This window comes from Heteronotia binoei, chromosome 17 (genome assembly GCF_032191835.1).
Source record: "Heteronotia binoei isolate CCM8104 ecotype False Entrance Well chromosome 17, APGP_CSIRO_Hbin_v1, whole genome shotgun sequence".
NCBI lineage: Eukaryota > Metazoa > Chordata > Lepidosauria > Squamata > Gekkonidae > Heteronotia > Heteronotia binoei.
In genome coordinates, this window is record NC_083239.1 from 46,525,260 (window position 1) to 46,543,645 (window position 18,386).

At 50.6% G+C, this 18,386-nt stretch overlaps 1 protein-coding gene across 1 annotated transcript; it reads left to right on the forward strand.

The window, feature by feature from the left end:
* The first annotated feature begins 11,560 nt into the window (after positions 1 to 11,560).
* Positions 11,561 to 17,986, forward strand: LOC132585695 (uncharacterized). Its single transcript, XM_060257565.1, has 3 exons — positions 11,561 to 11,841; positions 14,667 to 14,799; positions 17,298 to 17,986. The coding sequence occupies exons 1-3, from the start codon at positions 11,799 to 11,801 to the stop codon at positions 17,797 to 17,799; spliced, it is 678 nt and encodes a 225-aa protein (XP_060113548.1). The 5' UTR covers positions 11,561 to 11,798; the 3' UTR covers positions 17,800 to 17,986.
* Positions 17,987 to 18,386: the final 400 nt, after the last annotated feature.

Consider the following 18,386-nt stretch of genomic DNA (forward strand, 5'->3'; position numbering starts at 1 on the left):
TCGGGCAGGGGGGCGCTGCGGGAATATTCCCTTCCCCGCCTTCCCTCCCGGCAGGAGCAGCTAGCTGGTTCTCAGGGAACTTGGAGGAGGCAGGGATCCGAGCAGGGGCGTGGCGAGGGGCGTCTCCCCATGTCCCTTGCCCCCGTCCCCTGCCAGACTTCTCTGCCCACGGTACGGTTCAACACCTGCAACTGTGCTACCTTCTGTCGCCACTAGAGGGTGGCATTGCTTTGGCAGTGGGGGAAGTGCATTTTCTTTTCTTTCCTGGGGACGATCTATGGCCGTAGAGGTGGCAAGGCAGTTCTGCCTGGAAGGGGGTGGGGCTTAGCACGGGAGGAGTTTAGCAGCGGCAGCTAGAAAAGGAAGGGGGGGGGCTGCTTTCCTAAGCCTTTGTCGAATGCACTGTGTCAGATAACAGCGAATATGCAAGCCTCAGCAAGTTCTTCTCCTCTCCCTCTCCATCTTCGGACAACCAGAAGGGACACGCGATCTTTTGGACGGTTTTGCGGAAAACGTCTCGAGTAACTGTTACTGCTTTAGTCACCCTTCACTCCTGCAACCTCCGTTCCCATTTCCGGTCGTGTTCTTGGGAGGGAGGGCTCCGGCCCATAACCGTTCCTCTCCCCCTGCTGTTTTTTAAAAGTTCAGAGCCCCAATGTCGATTTTTTTTGGGGGGGGGGGGGGGAGTCCAACCAAAATCGCTGCCCCTCCCTCTTTTCCCACCCTCCCTTCGTCAGGTATGTTTTTGCTTGGATCCTCTCCCTCCCTCTCTGTCCCCCCCCAACCCCCCCCCCCCCCCGGTGAAGCTGCCCATGAAGTTTCATTTGACCCGACTGAGAGACGCTAGCCTGCCCCCCCGACCCTGCAGAGATATTGATGGCGGGGAATTCAGTTGCATGCCCTCCTGTCCCCCCCGCGCGGCCAGAGACTTATGTGTAAATCATGTTTATAAGTTATGGAAACGAAAGGATCTTTTATGGAAGTGGGGGGGGGGGGAGAATAACCCCTGAATCCACAAGGGGAGAACCGCCTCCATCTCCCCTGTGGAGCTGGGAACGTCAGTTTCAATAAACGACCATCCACCACTTGTCCGGTCTCTTGGTTTTGCTCCCTCTGCTTGGACCGCGGGGGTCCCCCGCCTTCTCCAGCCCGCAGGTGCCTTTGGGATCCTGATGCATTGGGGTGGGCGCAGTCACAAAATGGCTGCTTTGAGAGGCGCAGCTAACCACAAAACGGCCGCCGCAGCTTCCTTGCACTCACACGGTGAAGATCTTAGCGCTGCGATGGCAGTTGCTGCCAAAGCATTTTTCAAAGTCTGCGCAGTCCATCGGATCTCCAGCGGCCAATCAGAAGCCTCGCTGGGCAAAAGCCCCACTTGCCCCCTCCCACTTTCTAAAAATACTCGGCAGGTGCCATGAAAGTGACCCGACACCACTTTGGGGGCCTCTGCTCCACTCTTATGCTTTCTTTCCCTCTCCAAGGATGGGCTACTTCGGGGTTTCTCAGGGTTCACAAACCCCAGGCCACGCAGCATGGCAGCGGGAGTCCCGAGTTCAAATGCTGCTCTGCCGTGAAGTCAGGAGGGCTAGCCCTGAGCCAGTTAGCTACTTCCTCTGCCTCCATGGCAATATGGTGATTATGGCAGAGACAACAGAGGGAAACTTCCCCTGACACAAAGTGCCTAGAGTTGATGGGCTGGCTAATAGATCAGGTGAGTGTTGAAACGTGGACACATAAAGCCCACCATACTGAATTTGACTCTCGAGGGCAGGCCTCTTACATCATCCGCTACTTAGTCTGGAGAGCCAGTTTGGTGTAGTGGTTAGGAGTGTGGATTCTAATCTGGGAGAATCAGGTTTGATTCCCCGCTCCTCTTCCACATGTAGCTGTTGGTGTGACCTTGGGTCAGTCACAAGTTCTCTCCGAGCTGTTCTCTCAAGAGCAGTTCTTTTCAGAGCTCTCTTAGCCCCTCCTACCTCACAGGGTGTCTGTTGTGGGGAGCGGAAGGGAAAGCCAGATGGTGAGTGACTCTGAGACTCCTTCAAGTATCAAAGGGCAGGGTATAAAACCAATCTCCTTTAAGTGGAGATGCTGGGGATTGAACCTGGGACCTTCTGCCTGCCAAGCAGAGGCTCTTCCACTGAGCCACAGCCCCACTCCATGGCTCTCCAGGGTCTCAAGGCTGAGATCTTTCCCATCCCCTCCTGCCTGGTTCTTTTAAGTGGAGATGCTGGGGATTGAACTTGGGACCTTCTGCCTGCCAAGCAGAGGCTCTACCCCTGAGCTACAGCCCCACTTCCTGGCTCTCCAGGGTCTCAGGCTGAGGTATTTCCCGTTTCTCCTGCCTGGTCCTTTTAACTGGAGATGCTGGGGATTGAACCTGGGACCTTCTGCATGCCAGGCAGAGGCTCTTCCACTGAGCTACAGCCCCACTTCCTGGCCCTCCAGAGTCTCAGGTTGAGATCTTTCCCATCCCCTCCTGCCTGGTCCTTTTAACTGGAGATGCCAGAGATCTAATCTGGGACCTTCTGCATGCCAGGCAAATGCTCTACCACTGAGCTACAGTCCCACTTCATGGTTTTCCAGGGTCTCAGGCTGAGGTCTTTCCCATCGCCTCCTGCCTGGTCCTTTTGACTGGAGATGCCAGGGATTGAATCTGGGACCGTCTGCATGCCGAGCAGAAGTTCTGCCACGGAGCCCCACCCTTTATGTTTATGAGGTTCGCTCCCTCCACCTTCTTGGACACACAATTATGGTGACCAAGGTTAGTTTGCTCTTTTAAATCACACTTGCTGCAATGCCTTTTTTTTAAAAAAAAACGACTTGTGGAGATCTTGGGCGTATATATGCATCCAGAAGTGTCTTAGACGGATACACAGAAATGTAGGTTCTGGTGTGTTTGTTTATTGCACGGCAAAGTTACAGGAAATATGTAATAATATAAAACATGTAACCAAGTTGAAATGACGGGTATGCAGACTGATTGAGCAATTCCCTTAAAATACTAATATCTAGAATGTCACAGAGGGGTTCCTCATTGGAACAGGCTTCCTCGGGAGGCGGTGGGCTCTCCTTCCTTGGAGGTTTTCAAACAGAGGCTAGATGGCCACCTGACAGCAATGAAGATCCTGTGAACTTAGGCAGATCGTGAGAGGGAGAGCCGGAAGGGCTGCATCAGTGCTCAGTTCCCGTGGCGCTTTCTTACACGCCCAGGGGACTTCTGATTGCCTCTTTGGTCGATCCAACATTTTTCTCCAGGCCAGTTTGGCCAGGGATCCTGGAGGGGTTTTGCCGTCTGGGCACGGCCTCGTCACAATGCAAACGGGACCACGAAGGAGAGACTAAGCTAAAGCAAAAGAAAAAAACTCTCCGTGTAAAATGCAATTTTAGGATGCATCTGCATTGCTGATAAGATTAGTACCTACTAGGGCGTTCCTGCTATTATGCGTGCTAATTAGAGAAAGCTAGGAATTCATTTGGCACTACTGGACCTGGGAAACTGTACAATACTCATAAGAATGGTCCGTAGGAGGAGGATTTGAGATCCAAAACGGTTTGCAAAGCAGACCAGTTCTCCATTGGACCACCTATTTTTGATACTGGACTGAATGTAATGTAGTAGCTTTCAGCCACATAAGGACAGCGGGAGCACTGAGTAACGTATGAGGTTTTCACTTGGTGATCTGTACTGATATATTCATTTTGTATTTTGATGCTTATTATTCACAACAAGTTAAAACTGCATTTTACATGGAGAGTTTTTTTTCCTTTTTCTTTTTGTTGTGACCTGGGCCACTGGGGAGGGGGGAGGGATTTGTGAAGTTCCTGCACTTTGCAGGGGGTTGGACTAGATGACCCTGGAGGTCCCTTCCGACCCTATGATTTTATGATTCTACACTAGGATCTGTGAGGCCTGAGTTCAGATCCCCCTGCTCTCCCATACAGCTTCCTAGGTGACCATGGACTAGTCTCTCTTTCAGCCTGTCAAACCCCACAGGGGGGGGCTGTGAGGATAAAATAGAGGAGGGGAGAATACTATCAATGTTCTCTGGAGTTTCTTGGAAGAAAGGGATGGATTCAAATGTAGATGTGAACCCTGATGTCCCCAAGAGGGCTCTGTTGCTCTAACTGCTGTGCTGTTTGGTTCAGTGGTTAAGCGAGTGGACTCTTATCTGGGAGAACCAGGTTTGATTCCTCACTTGCAGCTGTTGGAATGGCCTTGGGTCAGCCATAGCTCTGGCAGAGGTTGTCCTTGAAAGGGCAGACTCTTATCTGGGAGAACCGGGTTTGATTCCCCACTCCTCCACTTGCACCTGCTAGCATGGCCTTGGGTCAGCCATAGCTCTGGCAGAGGTTGTCCTTGAAAGGGCAGACTCTTATCTGGGAGAACCGGGTTTGATTCCCCACTCCTCCATTTGTAGCTGCTGGAATGGCCTTGGGTCAGCCACAGCTCTGGCAGAGGTTGTCCTTGAAAGGGCAGACTCTTATCTGGGAGAACCAGGTTTGATTCCCCACTCCTCCAGTTGCACCTGCTGGAATGGCCTTGGGTCAGCCAGAGCTCTGGCAGAGGTTGTCCTTGAAAGGGCAGACTCTTATCTGGGAGAACCGGGTTTGATTCCCCACTCCTCCACTTGCAGCTGCTGGAATGGCCTTGGGTCAGCCATAGCTCTGGCAGAGGTTGTCCTTGAAAGGGCAGACTCTTATCTGGGAGAACCAGGTTTGATTCCCCACTCCTCCGCTTGCAGCTGTTGGAATGGCCTTGAATCAGCCATCGCTATCGCAGGAGTTGTCCTTGAAAGGGCAGCTTCTGCCAGAGCTCTCTCAGCCCCACCCATCTCAGAGGATGTCTATTGTGGGGGAAGAAGATAAAGGAGATTGTAAGCCATGGGGTGCCCAGTTCAGCGCCCCCAGAAGGCTGGCACCCGAGACAATCACCTAGTTTGCCTAGTCACAGGGCTGGCCCTGTGCTCTTTGGTTTGTATCAGACTCACACACACAAGTGAATTAAATGGATACGGGGAGTTCTGTTTGTGGCCCTCCCAGCATCTCATCTGGTTTGGCTCAAAGCATGCTGGGTATTGTTGCTGTGAAGGTAACATGGCGGGGAGGGGAATAATGGGAACTGCTCCAGGTTGGGAAATTCTGAGAGATTTGCGGGTCGAGCCTGGGGAGGACAAGGACTTCAGTGGGGTACAATGCCAATTGGGTGTAGTGGTGAAGTGTGCGGACTCTTACCTGGGATAACTGGGTTTGATTCCCCACTCCTCCACTTGCAGCTGCTGGAACGGCCTTGGGTCAGCCATAGCTGTTGCGGAGCTGTCCTCGAAAGAGCAGCTTCTGTCAGAGCTCTCTCAGCCCCACCTACCCCACAGGGTGTCTGTTGTGGAGGGAGAAGATAGAGGAGATTGTGAGCCGCTCTGAGTCTCTGATTCAGAGAGAAGAGTGGAGTATAAATCTGCAGTCTTCTTCCACTTCTTCTCAACCCCACCCACTTCACAGGGTGTCTGTTGTGGGGGGAGGAGATATAGGAGATTGTGAGCCCCTCTGAGCCTCTGATTCAGAGAGAAGGGCGGGGTATAAATCTGCAGTCTTCTTCCACTTCTTTTCAGTCCCACCCACCTCAAAGGGTGTCTGTTGTGAGGGGAGAAGATCTAGGAGATTGTGAGCCCCTCTGAGCCTCTGCTTCAGAGAGAAGGGCGGGGTATAAATCTGCAGTCTTCTTCCACTTCTTCTCAGCCCCACCCACCTCACAGGGTGTCTGTTGTGAGGGGAGAAGATATAGGAGATTGTGAGCCGCTCTGAGTCTGATTCAGAGAGAAGGGCGGGGTATAAATCTGCAGTCTTCTTCCACTTCTTCTCAGCCCCACCCACCTCACAGGGTGTCTGTTGTGAGGGGAGAAGATATAGGAGATTGTGAGCCGCTCTGAAACTCTGATTCAGAGAAAAGGGCGGGGTATAAATCTACAGTCCTCCTCCTCCTTTGCTTCCTGTCACATGTATGCCCTTCTTGGTGTCCTTTTCTCTTAGAGAATGACAAGTCTTTCATTATCTCGATTAGAAATGTTTGTTTTCTTTTTGTGTGTGTGTGTGGGGGGGGGAAGCACTGTTTGTAACTATCACGGGACTCTTCTAGAGCTGGCTGCAGGCGCTTCAGTTGCAGCGAGGGACGTTAGGTTGAGTCCAGACCCCGAATGGGTTTTGAGTGACAAAATTTCAACCTTGAGACAAAGGGCTGCCCTGCTCTGAAATGTCAGAGGCATTGCAGGTCAATCAATGCCGGCTGGGGCTTAATTTGAGCCAAGAGTTTAACCCCTCAGCCAATTCTTAGTGCCTTTCGCTCTCCGTAGAACAAAGTGTGAGTTCAGCAGCATCATTTAAGGCCGGCATAGTTTAATTCTGGGTGTGAGCTTTTATGTAGGCGCCCGTGGTGCAGAGTGGTAAATGGATGGTGGCTCAGTGATAGAGCATCTGCTTGGTAAGCAGAAGGTCCCAGGTTCAATCCCCGGTATCTCCAACTAAAAAGAGTCCAGGCAAGTAGGCTTGAAAAACCTCAGCTTGAGACCCTGGAGAGCCGCTGCCAGTCTGAGTAGACAATGCTGACTTTGATGGACCGAGGGTCTGATTCAGTAGAAGGCAGCTTCGTATGTTCATATATATGTGTTCAAAGCTGCAGTACTGCAGTCCAAGCTCTCTGCTCACAACCTGAGTTCGATCCCGGCAGAAGCTGGGTTCAGGTGGCTGGCTCAAGGTTGACTCAGCCTTTCCGAGATCAGTAAAATGAGTAGAGGAAGAAGATGATATTGGATTTATATCCCACCCTCCACTCCGAAGAGTCTCAGAGCGGCTCACAATCTCCTTTACCTTCCTCTCCCACAACAGACACCCTGTGAGGTGGGTGGGGCTGGAAAGGGCTCTCACAGCAGCTGCCCTTTCAAGGACAACCTCTGCCAGAGCTATGGCTGACCCAAGGCCATGCTAGCAGGTGCAAGTGGAGGAGTGGGGAATCAAACCCGGTTTTCCCAGATAAGAGTCCGCACACTTAACCACTATACCGAACTGACTCTCCAAGATATTGAAGAAGATATTGGATTTATATCTGACCCTATACTTTGAACCTCAGAGTCTCAGAGCAGTCACAATCTCCTTTACCCCCACGGAGAGCCAGTTTGGTGTAGCGGTTAAGTGTGCGGACTCTTATCTGGGAGAACTGGGTTTGATTCCCCACTCCTCCACTTCCACCTGCTGGAATGGCCTTGGGTCAGCCATAGCCCTGGCAGAGGTTGGCCTTGAAAGGACAGCTGCTGTGAGAGCCCTCTCTAGCCCCACCCACCTCACAGGGTGTCCGTTGTGGGTGAGGAAGGTAAAGGAGATTGTGAGCAGCTCTGAGACTCTTCGGAGTGGAGGGCGGGATATAAATCCAATATCTTCTTCCCCCAAGTTTCAGAATTGACTTTCTCCTAGATTAAACACTAAAGTGATAAAAAAGAGAGAGAGCATTTGGCTACCTAAACTCAGAAGGCTTTTTTATCTGGTTAGGTTCAGGACTAGGAGGCCCGTGGCGAAGTGTGGTAAAGCTGCAGTACTGTAGTCCAAGCTCTGCTCGCAACCTGAGTTTGATCCTGGTGGAAGCTGGGTTCAGGTAGCCAGCTCCAGGTTGACTCAGCCTTCCATCCTTCCGAGGTTGGTCAAATGAGTGCCCAGCTTGCTGGGGGGAAAGCGTAGATGACTGGGGAAGGCAGTGGCAAACCACCCAGTAAAAAAGTCTGCCGTGAAAACATTGTGATGCAATGTCACCCCAGAGTCAGAAATGACTGGTGCTTGCACAGGGGACAGCCTTCACCTTAAGATTTTGTGTGCTCGCACACTTCATCGGATGCACAGGAAAGCTGATACCCCGAATAAAACTTTGTTGGTGCCGCCGGGCTCACCCTTTGTACTATTGCTTCAGACCAAACCAGCAACCTGAATTTAACTCTCCGTGTTCTGGGTGTATCTGCTCAGTGCTGGATTAAACTCTGTGGAGGCTCCTAGTTAGCTGAAATTTTACGGAGCCCCTCACAAGTTTTCTCACAGTCTGAGCACCCGTCCCTCCTCCCATGGCCCCCGCTGCAGCCTGCAGGCCCCTTCTCAAAAGCCCCTTTGACAAAGCTGCGGGGGAGAGGCAGAGAGAGGCAAACTTGGCAATGACGCCAGCAGCAGCCACACCAGGCAAGTCGGGCAAAAGGCGGCTCAGTTGCTGGCTGCGCGTGCAGGCTGGGAGGGCTGCAAGCAGGGGGGGAACCGGCGGGGAAAGCTGGCCTGGGGCCCCTAAAGGTGTGGGGGCCCATAGGCCGGTGCCACCTTGGCCTAATTGTTAATCCGGCTCTGTATCTGCTGTGTTGAAATTATTCACCCTGTTCGTTCGCTTGCAGTCAATTTACATTTGAATGCTCTGTTCCCCAGCCGTTTCTTCGGCTTGGTGTCTGCGGCAAGAAGGGGGTGTCTCTAGTGCAGGGGTGGCCAAACTGCAGCTCTGGAGCCACGTGTGGCTCTTTGACACATATTGTGTGGCTCTCAAAGCCCCCACTGCCCCGTCAGCCGGCTTGGAGAAGGCGCTTCACTCTTGAAATGACTTCTTGGTGGCTTGGAAAATGCTTTTAAAGGTGCTTTCTGTCCACCTCTCCCACCCTCCACCCGTCTATTTGCCTGCCTTCCTTCTTATCATCAGCCAACATGTTCTCAATAATGGCTTATCGCTGCTCAGGGTGGGAAAGAGAAGCTACTATATTATAAAATGGCTTCAGTTGTTGCAAGAAGAGACATGCTCATCCCTTGATTTAGGCTTCCCAATCCCCAGGTCCCAGAGGGGGTTTTACAGGCTTCCCCCCTCCCCCTACCAGCTGGCCGGCGGGTGAAGCCCCACCCCCATAGCCATCATGCACCTCCATGAACGATTTCCATAGGGAATGATGGGGAATTGATCTGCGGGTATCGGGGGCTCTGGGGGGGGCTGTTTTTTGAGATAGAAGCACCAAATTTTCAGTATAGCATCTAGTGCCTCTCCCCAAAATACCTCCCAAGTTTAAAAAAGATTGGACCAGGGGGCCCAATTCTATGAGCCCCAAAAGAAGGTGCCCCTATCCTTCATTATTTCCTATGGAAGGAAGGCATTTAAAAAGATGTGCAGTCCCTTTAAATGTGATGGCCAGAACTACCTTGGAGTTCAATTATGCTTGTCACACCCTTGCTCTTGGCTCCGCCCCAATGTCTCCTGGCTCCGCCCCCAATTTCTCCTGGCTCCACCCCCAAAGTCCCCGGATATTTCTTGAATTGGACTTGGCAACCCTAGGAAAACTGCAGCTTCTCCACATCCTGAAAATTTAAGCTGGCCTTTCTGAATTGAAACACATCACATAACTGGCTTTGGAACAGCTGGACGCAAGTGATGTGAGTTGCCTCTCTCTCACCATGTTGAGACTGTTAACTCTGTCATTAAGATGGGTGGTCTTCTGTGTTTTCAGCCATTACAGAATTCATTGTAAATGCTGGTAAAGAAAAAGCAAGCCTAAAGAGAGCCAGTTTGGTGTAGTGGTGAAGTGCGTGGACTCTTTTATCTGGGACAACCGGGTTTGATTCCCCCACTCCTCCACTTGCACCTGCTGGCATGGCTTTGGGTCAGCCATAGCTCTCGTAGGAGTTGTCCTTGAAAAGGCAGCTGCTGTGAGAGCCTTCTCAGCCCCACCCACCTCACAGGGTGTCTGTTGTGGGGGGAGTAGGAGATTGTGAGCCGCTCTGAGTCTCTGATTCAGAGAGAAGGCTGGGGTATAAATCTGCAATTCTTCTTCTTCTTTGTGGCTCTTAAAGATCTGACTTTCATGTCTTGCGGCCGGGGCTTTTTTTGTAGCAGGAACTTCTTTGCATTTTAAGCCACACTCCCTGGGCCCTGATGTAGCCAATCCTCCTGGAGCTTACAGTAGACCCTGTAAGAAGAGCTCTGAAAACTCTTGGAAGACTGGCTACATCAGGGGGTGTGGCCTAATATGCAAAGGAGTTCCTGCTACCCCCCCAAAAGCCCTGTTTGCAGCTCTCAAACATCTGATGTTTATTCTGTGTGGCTCTTACATTCGGCAAGTTTGGCCACCCCTGCTCAAGGGCTTCTAATTCAAAGAAGAGATTGCCCAGACAGCATAGCAAGGCTGTATGTTTTGACCAGTATTTTCATTTGGGGACTTTTGTCTCCTGTTCATGGGTCAACAGCAAATACTGAGGGAACAAGACGATTCTGTGAAATTTGGCTACCTAGCTTCCCCTATCCATGAAACAGCATTGTTCTTTCACCAGGGAAGAGGCATCAGCAGGGGTGGAATTCTAGCAGGAGCTCTTTTGCATATTAGGCCACACACCCCTGATGTAGCCAATCCTCCAAGAGCTTAAAAGGCTCTTTTTCGTAAGCTCTTGGAGGATTGGCTACATCGGGTGTGTGGCCGGATATGCAAAGGGGCTCCTGCTAGAATTCCACCCCTGGGCATCAGACTGGTATTATTTACTTCATTGGTATCCCAGTCCCCACCCCCCCACGGGGAACCAGCATGACTTACACCAGTGTGGCTTACATCAGGAGAGCCAGTTTGGTGTAGTGGTGAAATGTGCGGACTCTTATCTGGGAGAACCGTGTTTGATTCCCCACTCCTCCACTTGCAGCTGCTAGAATGGCCTTGGGTCAGCCACAGCTCTCACAGGAGTTGTCCTTAAAAAGGGCAGTTTCTGTCAGGGCTCTCTCAGCCCCACCCACCTCACAGAGTGTCTGTTGTGAGGGGAGAAGATTGTGAGCCACTCTGAGTCTCTGATTCAGAGAGAAGGGCTGGGTATAAATCTGCAGGCTTCTTCTCAGCCCCACCCACCTCACAGGGTGTCTGTTGTGAGGGGAGACGATATAGGAGATTGTGAGCCCCTATGAGTCTCTGATTCAGAGAGAAGGGCAGGGTATAAATCTGCAGGCTTCTTCCGCTTCTTCTCAGCCCCACCCACCTCACAGGGTGTCTGTTGTGGAGGGAGAAGATATAGGAGATTGTGAGCCGCTCTGAGTCTCTGATTCAGAGAGAAGGGCAGGGTATAAATCTGCGGGCTTCTTCCACTTCTTCTCAGCCCCACCCACCTCACAGGGTGTCTGTTGTGAGGGGAGAAGAAATAGGAGATTGTGAGCCGCTCTGAGTCTCTGATTCAGAGAGAAGGGCGGGGTATAAATCTGTGGGCTTCTTCCACTTCTTCTCAGCCCCACCCACCTCACAGGGTGTCTGTTGTGGAGGGAGAAGATATAGGAGATTGTGAACCGCTCTGAGTCTCTGATTCAGAGAGAAGGGCGGGATATAAATCTGCAGTCTTCTTCTTCTTCTATGCAGAGGCAGGCAATGACAAACTACCTCTGAACATCTTTTGCTCCAAAAACCCTTCCAGGTTGCCGAAATTCAGCTGTGACTTGACTGCTCTTTCCACACACAGTGCCAGCAAAGCAAGAGTTTCAGAGTTTGACCTTTGCCCTTCATCTTCCTAAATTTGGGCCTTCGATCCCTACAGGTTCCTTTCTCTCTTCCTCTTCCCTGGCAATGCTTTTCTACCGGAGTCAAATCTTTTCTCGTGAGCTCCGAAAGGACCAGCCTGGCGTACCCATCCTTTGCCAAATTTCTTTGCAGCATGTTGTTAATGAATAACCAGGGCAGGGTGGTCACCCCATCTGACCACCCCATAAAGTAGTTCTTCCTATTTTTTGGACTGACATTCCAGGTTCTTCTCTTGTGTGGTGTCTCCGACTCTCTTCCACCATGAAGTCTCTTGCCGTCTTCTTGACCTTGGCCATCTTGGCAGGTGAGAGAAACTATTTACGTGGGGAAGGGGAGAAGAACCGATGCTTTGCATGACAGGATTTCCCTGAGGTGTTCTTATAGCGTTAGAAAACATGCTCCAGGATTATTTGGATGGGGGGAGGCATGCACGCCCCCTCCCACAGTGCAATTACCCCAAAGAAATTGTCTCCTGAAACTGCCCTTGTTATCTGTGGGTGTGTGTGGGGGGAGATATTGCTCCCAATCAGTGTTCCCTCTAAGCTGAGTTAGCGTGAGCTAGCTCACAGTTTTTAAGCCTCTGGCTCACACATTTTTGCCTTAGCTCAGGAAAAATGGCCCCTGAGCAAAGTAATTTATGCAGTAGCTCACAATTTTATTGCCAGTAGCTCACAAAGTAGAATTTTTGCTCACAAGACTCCACAGCTTAGAGGGAATGCTGCTCTTAATATGTTAGGGTTGCCATATTTTGAAAAGCAGAAAAGAGGACGCATTTGCTGACTGACTACTTCAAGCAAGCGTACCCTATGACGAATCTTATTTTAAATTGCCCAACTATTTAAACTGTGATAACTGCTACTAACTGGGAATATTCCTAACCTTCCAACCGAAAGAATTTTTTCATCATTTTTTTAAAAAAAGGAGCCAAGAAGACAGACATCAAAGAAGAGAGGGGCAGGGGATATCTGGTAACCCTATAATACGTCGCTGATATCAATTCAGAGGTGTGAGGATTTCTACTGGGGAAAATAGGCTGTTGAGAGGTCTTAAACTCCCTTTTGCAGTACTCCAGCCTCTATCTAAATCCCACTTTCCTGGTAGTTTTTCTCATGTTACATATAATGTTGGAAAATCCTGTCACAGATATTAGGGTTGCTGACAGGCTCAGAGAACAAATATCCTTCCCTTTAACTGGGCTGTTATTTGCCCAGTAATTTTGTTCTTTTGCCTCCATGTCATAAAAAGCATTAGCTGCCTGTTTTCACGCAATAGAAAGGAAAGGTCCCCTGTGCAAGTACCAGTCATTTCCGACTCTGGGGTGACGTTGCTTTCACGACGTTTTTATGGCAGACTTTTTACGGGGTGGTTTGCCATTGCCTTCCCCAGTCATCTACACTTTCCCCTCAGCAAGCTGGGTACTCATTTTACCAACCTCGGAAGGATGGAAGGCTGAGTCAACCTTGAGCTGGCTACCTGAAATCAGCTTCTGCCAGGGATCGAACTCAGGTCGTGAGCAGAGTTTAGGACTGCAGTACTGAAGCTTTAACACTCTGCGCCACGGGGCTCACAATAATCCCCCATTAAAAGGACTTAACCCCCCCCCCCCGTTAAAAGGACTGGGCATTTTTCTCCTGGCCAGCTGGCAACCGCTTGTAGCATCAGCATGACCCATTTGGACTTAATTGGGCAGGTGTTTAGAAGAATCTTAACCTCACAAACTTCCAGGAGAGATTAAATATAAATCCCATAAATAAATACAACCCATACCTCCAACAATCCCCATAGATCAGTCTTCCCAGCTATCTCCCCCCTTCCACAGAGGCTGTGTGCCTTTGAGGGCATGAGAGGCCTGAATTCAACAGGTGCAGCTTTTCCTGACAGGGAGAGATGGATATTGGGAAGGTTAGATTGGAGTCTAGTAGAGACCAATGAGAGTGTTGGGGTTATAAGCTTTCGAGAGTCAAAGGAGCACCTGTTGAATTTCTGCCTGCCACTTCATGACAAAAGGGGCAGAATTTCTGTTGGGAACGGGTGGAAATGTACAGTCATTGTTTCGGTATTAAACCCTCCGTTGCCAACTCTCACTCATTTGCTGCCCAAATAGGCTGGTTTTGCTGATTCTATAAAGGGGGGGATGAAAGAGATGTGTGAATCCCAAGGGCCAGTTTTTATTAAAGTAGCACCATTTGCACACGGAACCTGAAACAAAAAAGAATATCAGCCTTCCTCACTGTCCCATTGTTTTGTCCCATTGTATAATGTGTGAAAGAAAAGCACTTCAGCCCATTTTGTTTCTGACATACTAAAACCATTTTTTTCCCTCAGGGGAGAAAAAATCCCCTCAGAATTTCCTCCTAAGAGTTCTGATATCAAAGGCTTATTTGGTTGTTTGCCCAGAATCTGATATCTGCTTTCAACATTTGATTTCAACATCCAGGGAGTCCTTGACAAGTGACCTGCTGTGGTATTTCAGCTTTGGTGTCTAACAGCTTTTAAGGTTTTGATTTTTTGAGACTTGTGACAATGCTCACGAGCAGGCCTCATTTTGGACAGGAGCTCACAGGAGTGGAGCTCTGGAACCTCTAAATTTTATAGTGCTCTTTCTTTCCTAATTCAACCCCCAATACTTGCTTCTGGCTCCAAACCCCCTGTGAGAATTTTGCTGAACTCTAAGATGGGACAAACTTAAAATTTCCCCCACAGAAAATGAGAAAAGAACCAAAACAGATAAAGCAGACAAATTGAAATCTTCCTCATGCCACTGTGGCCACTAAGGAGAAAGTCATTGAAAAAGTATGATGGGAGTAAGGTTTTATGATGATCGTTCTAATTCAAAAAGCATTTTAAGGTAGATGCTGAGCTGATGTCATTTAGTGCACCTTCCGGTGATGTCAGGGGTGTGTGGCGTATGCAAATGAGTTGTGCTAATGTGCTCTGGCACCTCTTTTTCTACAAAATGACCACTGCTCATGAGCGACATGCACTCAATGCCTGGGTGGTGAGGCTAAATTTTACAAGGAGCATCACTCCAAGTCAAGAGAGTCTCTTTTTTTCTTCAGGTTCATTGGGGAAATCCCCTCCCTCCCCCAAAAAACTTATTTCATGGACAACTGTCCCTTCTTCCTGCAGGCTCCCAGGCTGCTCCCATTACTAGCCTGCAACAGGTGGACAAAGTCCTCTGGGAGTATTTCCCGTCCATCTACAACACAACTCAGGAACACTTGGATGCCCTTCGGAACTCCCAACAGGGCCAAGAGATCAGGTAAGCAAGCCAGGCTCAGCCATGGGGGATCAGATGGCTCAGAGCCTCCATGGGTCGGAGTGACCCAGAGCATGTCTGGCGCCACTGCCCTATCTGAAACCTGTGTTGTCCTTGATAGCACAAACATCCCCCAGTTCTGGCACCAAAGACTTATTTTCCCCCTCCTTAAATAAACACACAATATGGGCGTGTAACCCCCCCTAAAAAAACGCCCCACATGTGACCAACTTGCTTGTTCAGAGGACTATAAAAATGGCTAGTAGATTTAAGGTGCTTCTTCACCACTGGAAATGCTGAAATTTAGTAAATATTAGTTAAGGTAGCCAAATGTTTGTTCGTTCCTTCCTTCCTTCCTCCTTCCCTCCCACCCTCCCTTCCTCCTTCCTTCCTTCCCTCCCTCCCACCCTCCCTTCCTCCTTCCATCCTTCCTCCTCCCTCCTTCCCTTCCTTCCTCCCTCCTTCCCTCCCTCCTTCATCCTTTCCTTCCTTCCTTCCTTCCTCCCTCCCTCCCTCCCTTCCTCCCTCCTTCCCTCCCTTCCTTCCTCCCTCCCTTCATCCTTCCCGTCCTTCCTTCCTCCCTCCCTTCTTCCCTCCCTCTCTCCCTTCCTTCCATCCTTCCTCCCTCCCTTCCTTCTTCCCTCCCTCCTTCCCTTCCTTCCTTCCTCCCTTCCTCCCTCCTTCCCTCCCTTCATCCTTTCCTTCTTTCCTCCCTCCCTCCCTTCCTTCCTCCCTCCTTCCCTCCCTCCCTTCATCCTTTCCTTCCTTCTTCCCTCCCTCCCTCCTTCCCTCCCTCCTTCCCTTCCTTCCTTCCTCCCTTCCTTCCTCCCTCCTTCTTTCCCTCCCTTCATCCTGTCCTTCCTTCCTTCCTTCCTTCCTTCCTTCCTTCCTTCCTTCCTTCCTTCCTTCCTTCCTTCCTCCCTCCCTCCCTCCCTCCCTCCCTCCCTCCCTCCCTCCCTCCCTCCCTCCTTCCTTCCTTCCTTCCTTCCTTCCTTCCTTCCTTCCTTCCTTCCTTCCTTCCTTCCTTCCTTCCTCTCTGAAATCCCCAAGTTCTGTTCCATAAAACAGGTAGAAATGTGTGGTTTTGTTAACCTGGAGATGCTATTTTTGTAAACATCTAAATGACAGCCGTCACTCAAAGTACTGAGTTCTGCCTGCTGGGGTCTGAGCAGGCTAGGTGACGTACCGAATATCTATTTCAATTGTAGCAACGATCCGAAAATTTGCACATGTGAATTTAAATGAGCGTCTGCACACTTTGTGCGTATTTTGTCCTCTGTGTGTCTCTGGGTGGAGGAGGTATCTGTAGATGGCCGCCTCGTTTACAGTCCAAGGTGCCCTGATCGTTACAGAAATTTCTGCTTGGGACACCTGTATATTTTGCCTTTTTAAAGAGGGATGTGTGTATCCTCCCCACCACCAAAATAGCTGAGGCCCTCCTACACCAGAAATGTGGTGCACACATTGTACAAGGGACCCTCAGAAATGAAACTTGGGACCGGATGTTTATTTTGTAATAAAAACGGAGCTTAAGGCACAGCCACACCCAATAGAGTTGAGGAGTCTTGAAGGAGGGGTCTGTACACACCTGCTCTGCCGTTAACAGAATATATTATTGTTGTCCATCTTGCATCTCAGGAGGCCCAAGAGAACAGCAGGTATATGATTTTTTTTTTCAAAAATGAATGAATAAATGAAATGTACTGCACCATGAGGAATAAGCAGACTCAGACCTCATGGCAACACAGCTAGGGGATTTTGGGGGTGGAGCCTCAGGAGGGGAGGGACCTCAGTGGGGCATAAGGTCATGAAGTCCACCTTCCAAAGCCACCATTTTCTCCAGGAGGCATTGATTTCTGTCATCTGGAGGTCAGTTGTAATCCCAGGAGATCTCCAGTCCCCACCTGGAGGCTAGCATCCCTATCACCTAGAGGCTAGCTACTAGGGTTGCCAATCCCCAGGTGGGGGCAGGGGATCCTCCGCTTTGGAGTCCCTCTCCCTGCTTCAGGGTCATCAGAAAGTGGGGAGGGGGGGGAAATGACTGCTGGCCACTCCATTATTCCCTATGGAGACCAATTCCCATAGGGTATAATGGAGAATTGGTTATCTGGGGCTCTAAGGGGGCTGTGTTTTGAAGTAGAGGCGCCAGATTTTCAGCATAGCATCCAGTGCCTCTCCCCAAAATATCCTCCATGTTTCAAAAGGATTGGACCAGGAGGTCCAATTCTATGAGCCCCCAAAGAAGGTGCCCCTATCCGTCATTTCCAATAGAGGGAAGGCATTGAAAAGGTGTGCGGTCCCTTTAAATGTGATGGCCAGAACTCCCTTTGGAGTTCTATTATGCTTGTCACAACCTTGCTCCTGGCTCCACCCCAAAGTCTGGCTCCACCCCCAAAGTCTGGCTCCACCCCCAAATCCCCAGATACTTCTTGAATTGGATTTGGCAACTCTACAGGCTACCCCACTTCCTGGTTGCTCTCTCTTTCTCTCTCTCCCCACAGCAACCTCGTCCTCAACGCCATCAACACCATGAAGAGCAGCCAGGCCGAGCTGGTGGCCGAGATCCAAAAGCTGGGGGGGAAACTGTCTGAAAATATGCCGCCGCGTGCGAAAGAGCTGAAGGAGAAGGTGGAAATCCTCCTGGCCGAGTGGCAAGAGAAGGTGGTGGCGGCCTTGAACACGGCCCAGGAGGGCCTGATGGAGCACACCGAGCCCCTGAGGCAAACCCTGACCAACCTCACAGACGAGCTGGGGCAAAAGGTGGAGCAGAGCACCGAGCAACTCTTGGGGACGTCCAGCGAGGCCTTGAAGGCCAAGTTTCGGAAGCAGATCCAGGAAGTTCACCAGAAACTCCAGCAGAAGGTGCAGGCTCACTTCAGACCCTGGAAGCCAAAGTTGCAGCAGCTGACCCGTAAACTGTACAGCTATGCTGAGTCCGTGCAGAACGATCTCTTGAACTCCTTCAGAAATATAGCCAACATGTGGTCCCAAATGTTCCAGTGAGAATCCAGCCTAGTGGCCACGGGGAGGAAGGCCTGTTTGTGCCATGGGGAAGTATGCACTAGCGCCCAGGGCGGAATGGCAGGGAGGGGGGAGCCCTCTGGAAGAATATTCCCTGAAGCCACACGGCCTCCTGGTTCTTGTAACCCCGTCATCCCTCCTTATGGGACAATAAAATCTCTGTTCCGTAGTCCTTTTTGTTACTGTGGCCTTCAAAGGGTTGGGAGCTTCGAAATGCAGAGTTTAGCGTTGACGGACCCCTTGGAAATGTAGAGTTTAGGGTTGCAGGACCCCTTGGAAGTGTAGGGTTTAGGGTTGCCGGACTCCACAGTCTGGCCAGGGGATCCCCCAATCTTTGGGGCTCCAATCTGCCACCAGTCAACTGGCTGTCGAGTGAAGCCCTGCCCTCAAAGAGGCCCATCACAAATCTACATGGTCGGCATGATGAAATCACACAGAAGCAGGCCACAGATTCAGCTAGGCTTCCCAATCCCCAGGTCCCAGCAGGGGATTCTCTGGTTTTACAGGCTTCCCCCCTCCCCCAGCCAGCTGGCCGGCGGGGGAAGCCCCACCCCCACAGCCATTATGCA

Excerpts from the sequence above, each read along its gene's own strand:
- LOC132585695 (XM_060257565.1), top strand. The coding sequence starts at position 11,799 with ATGAAGTCTCTTGCCGTCTTCTTGACCTTGGCCATCTTGGCAG. Across the intron at positions 11,842-14,666 it reads GACCTTGGCCATCTTGGCAG|GCTCCCAGGCTGCTCCCATT; the intron begins GTGAGAGAAACT and ends TTCTTCCTGCAG. Across the intron at positions 14,800-17,297 it reads CAACAGGGCCAAGAGATCAG|CAACCTCGTCCTCAACGCCA; the intron begins GTAAGCAAGCCA and ends CTCTCCCCACAG.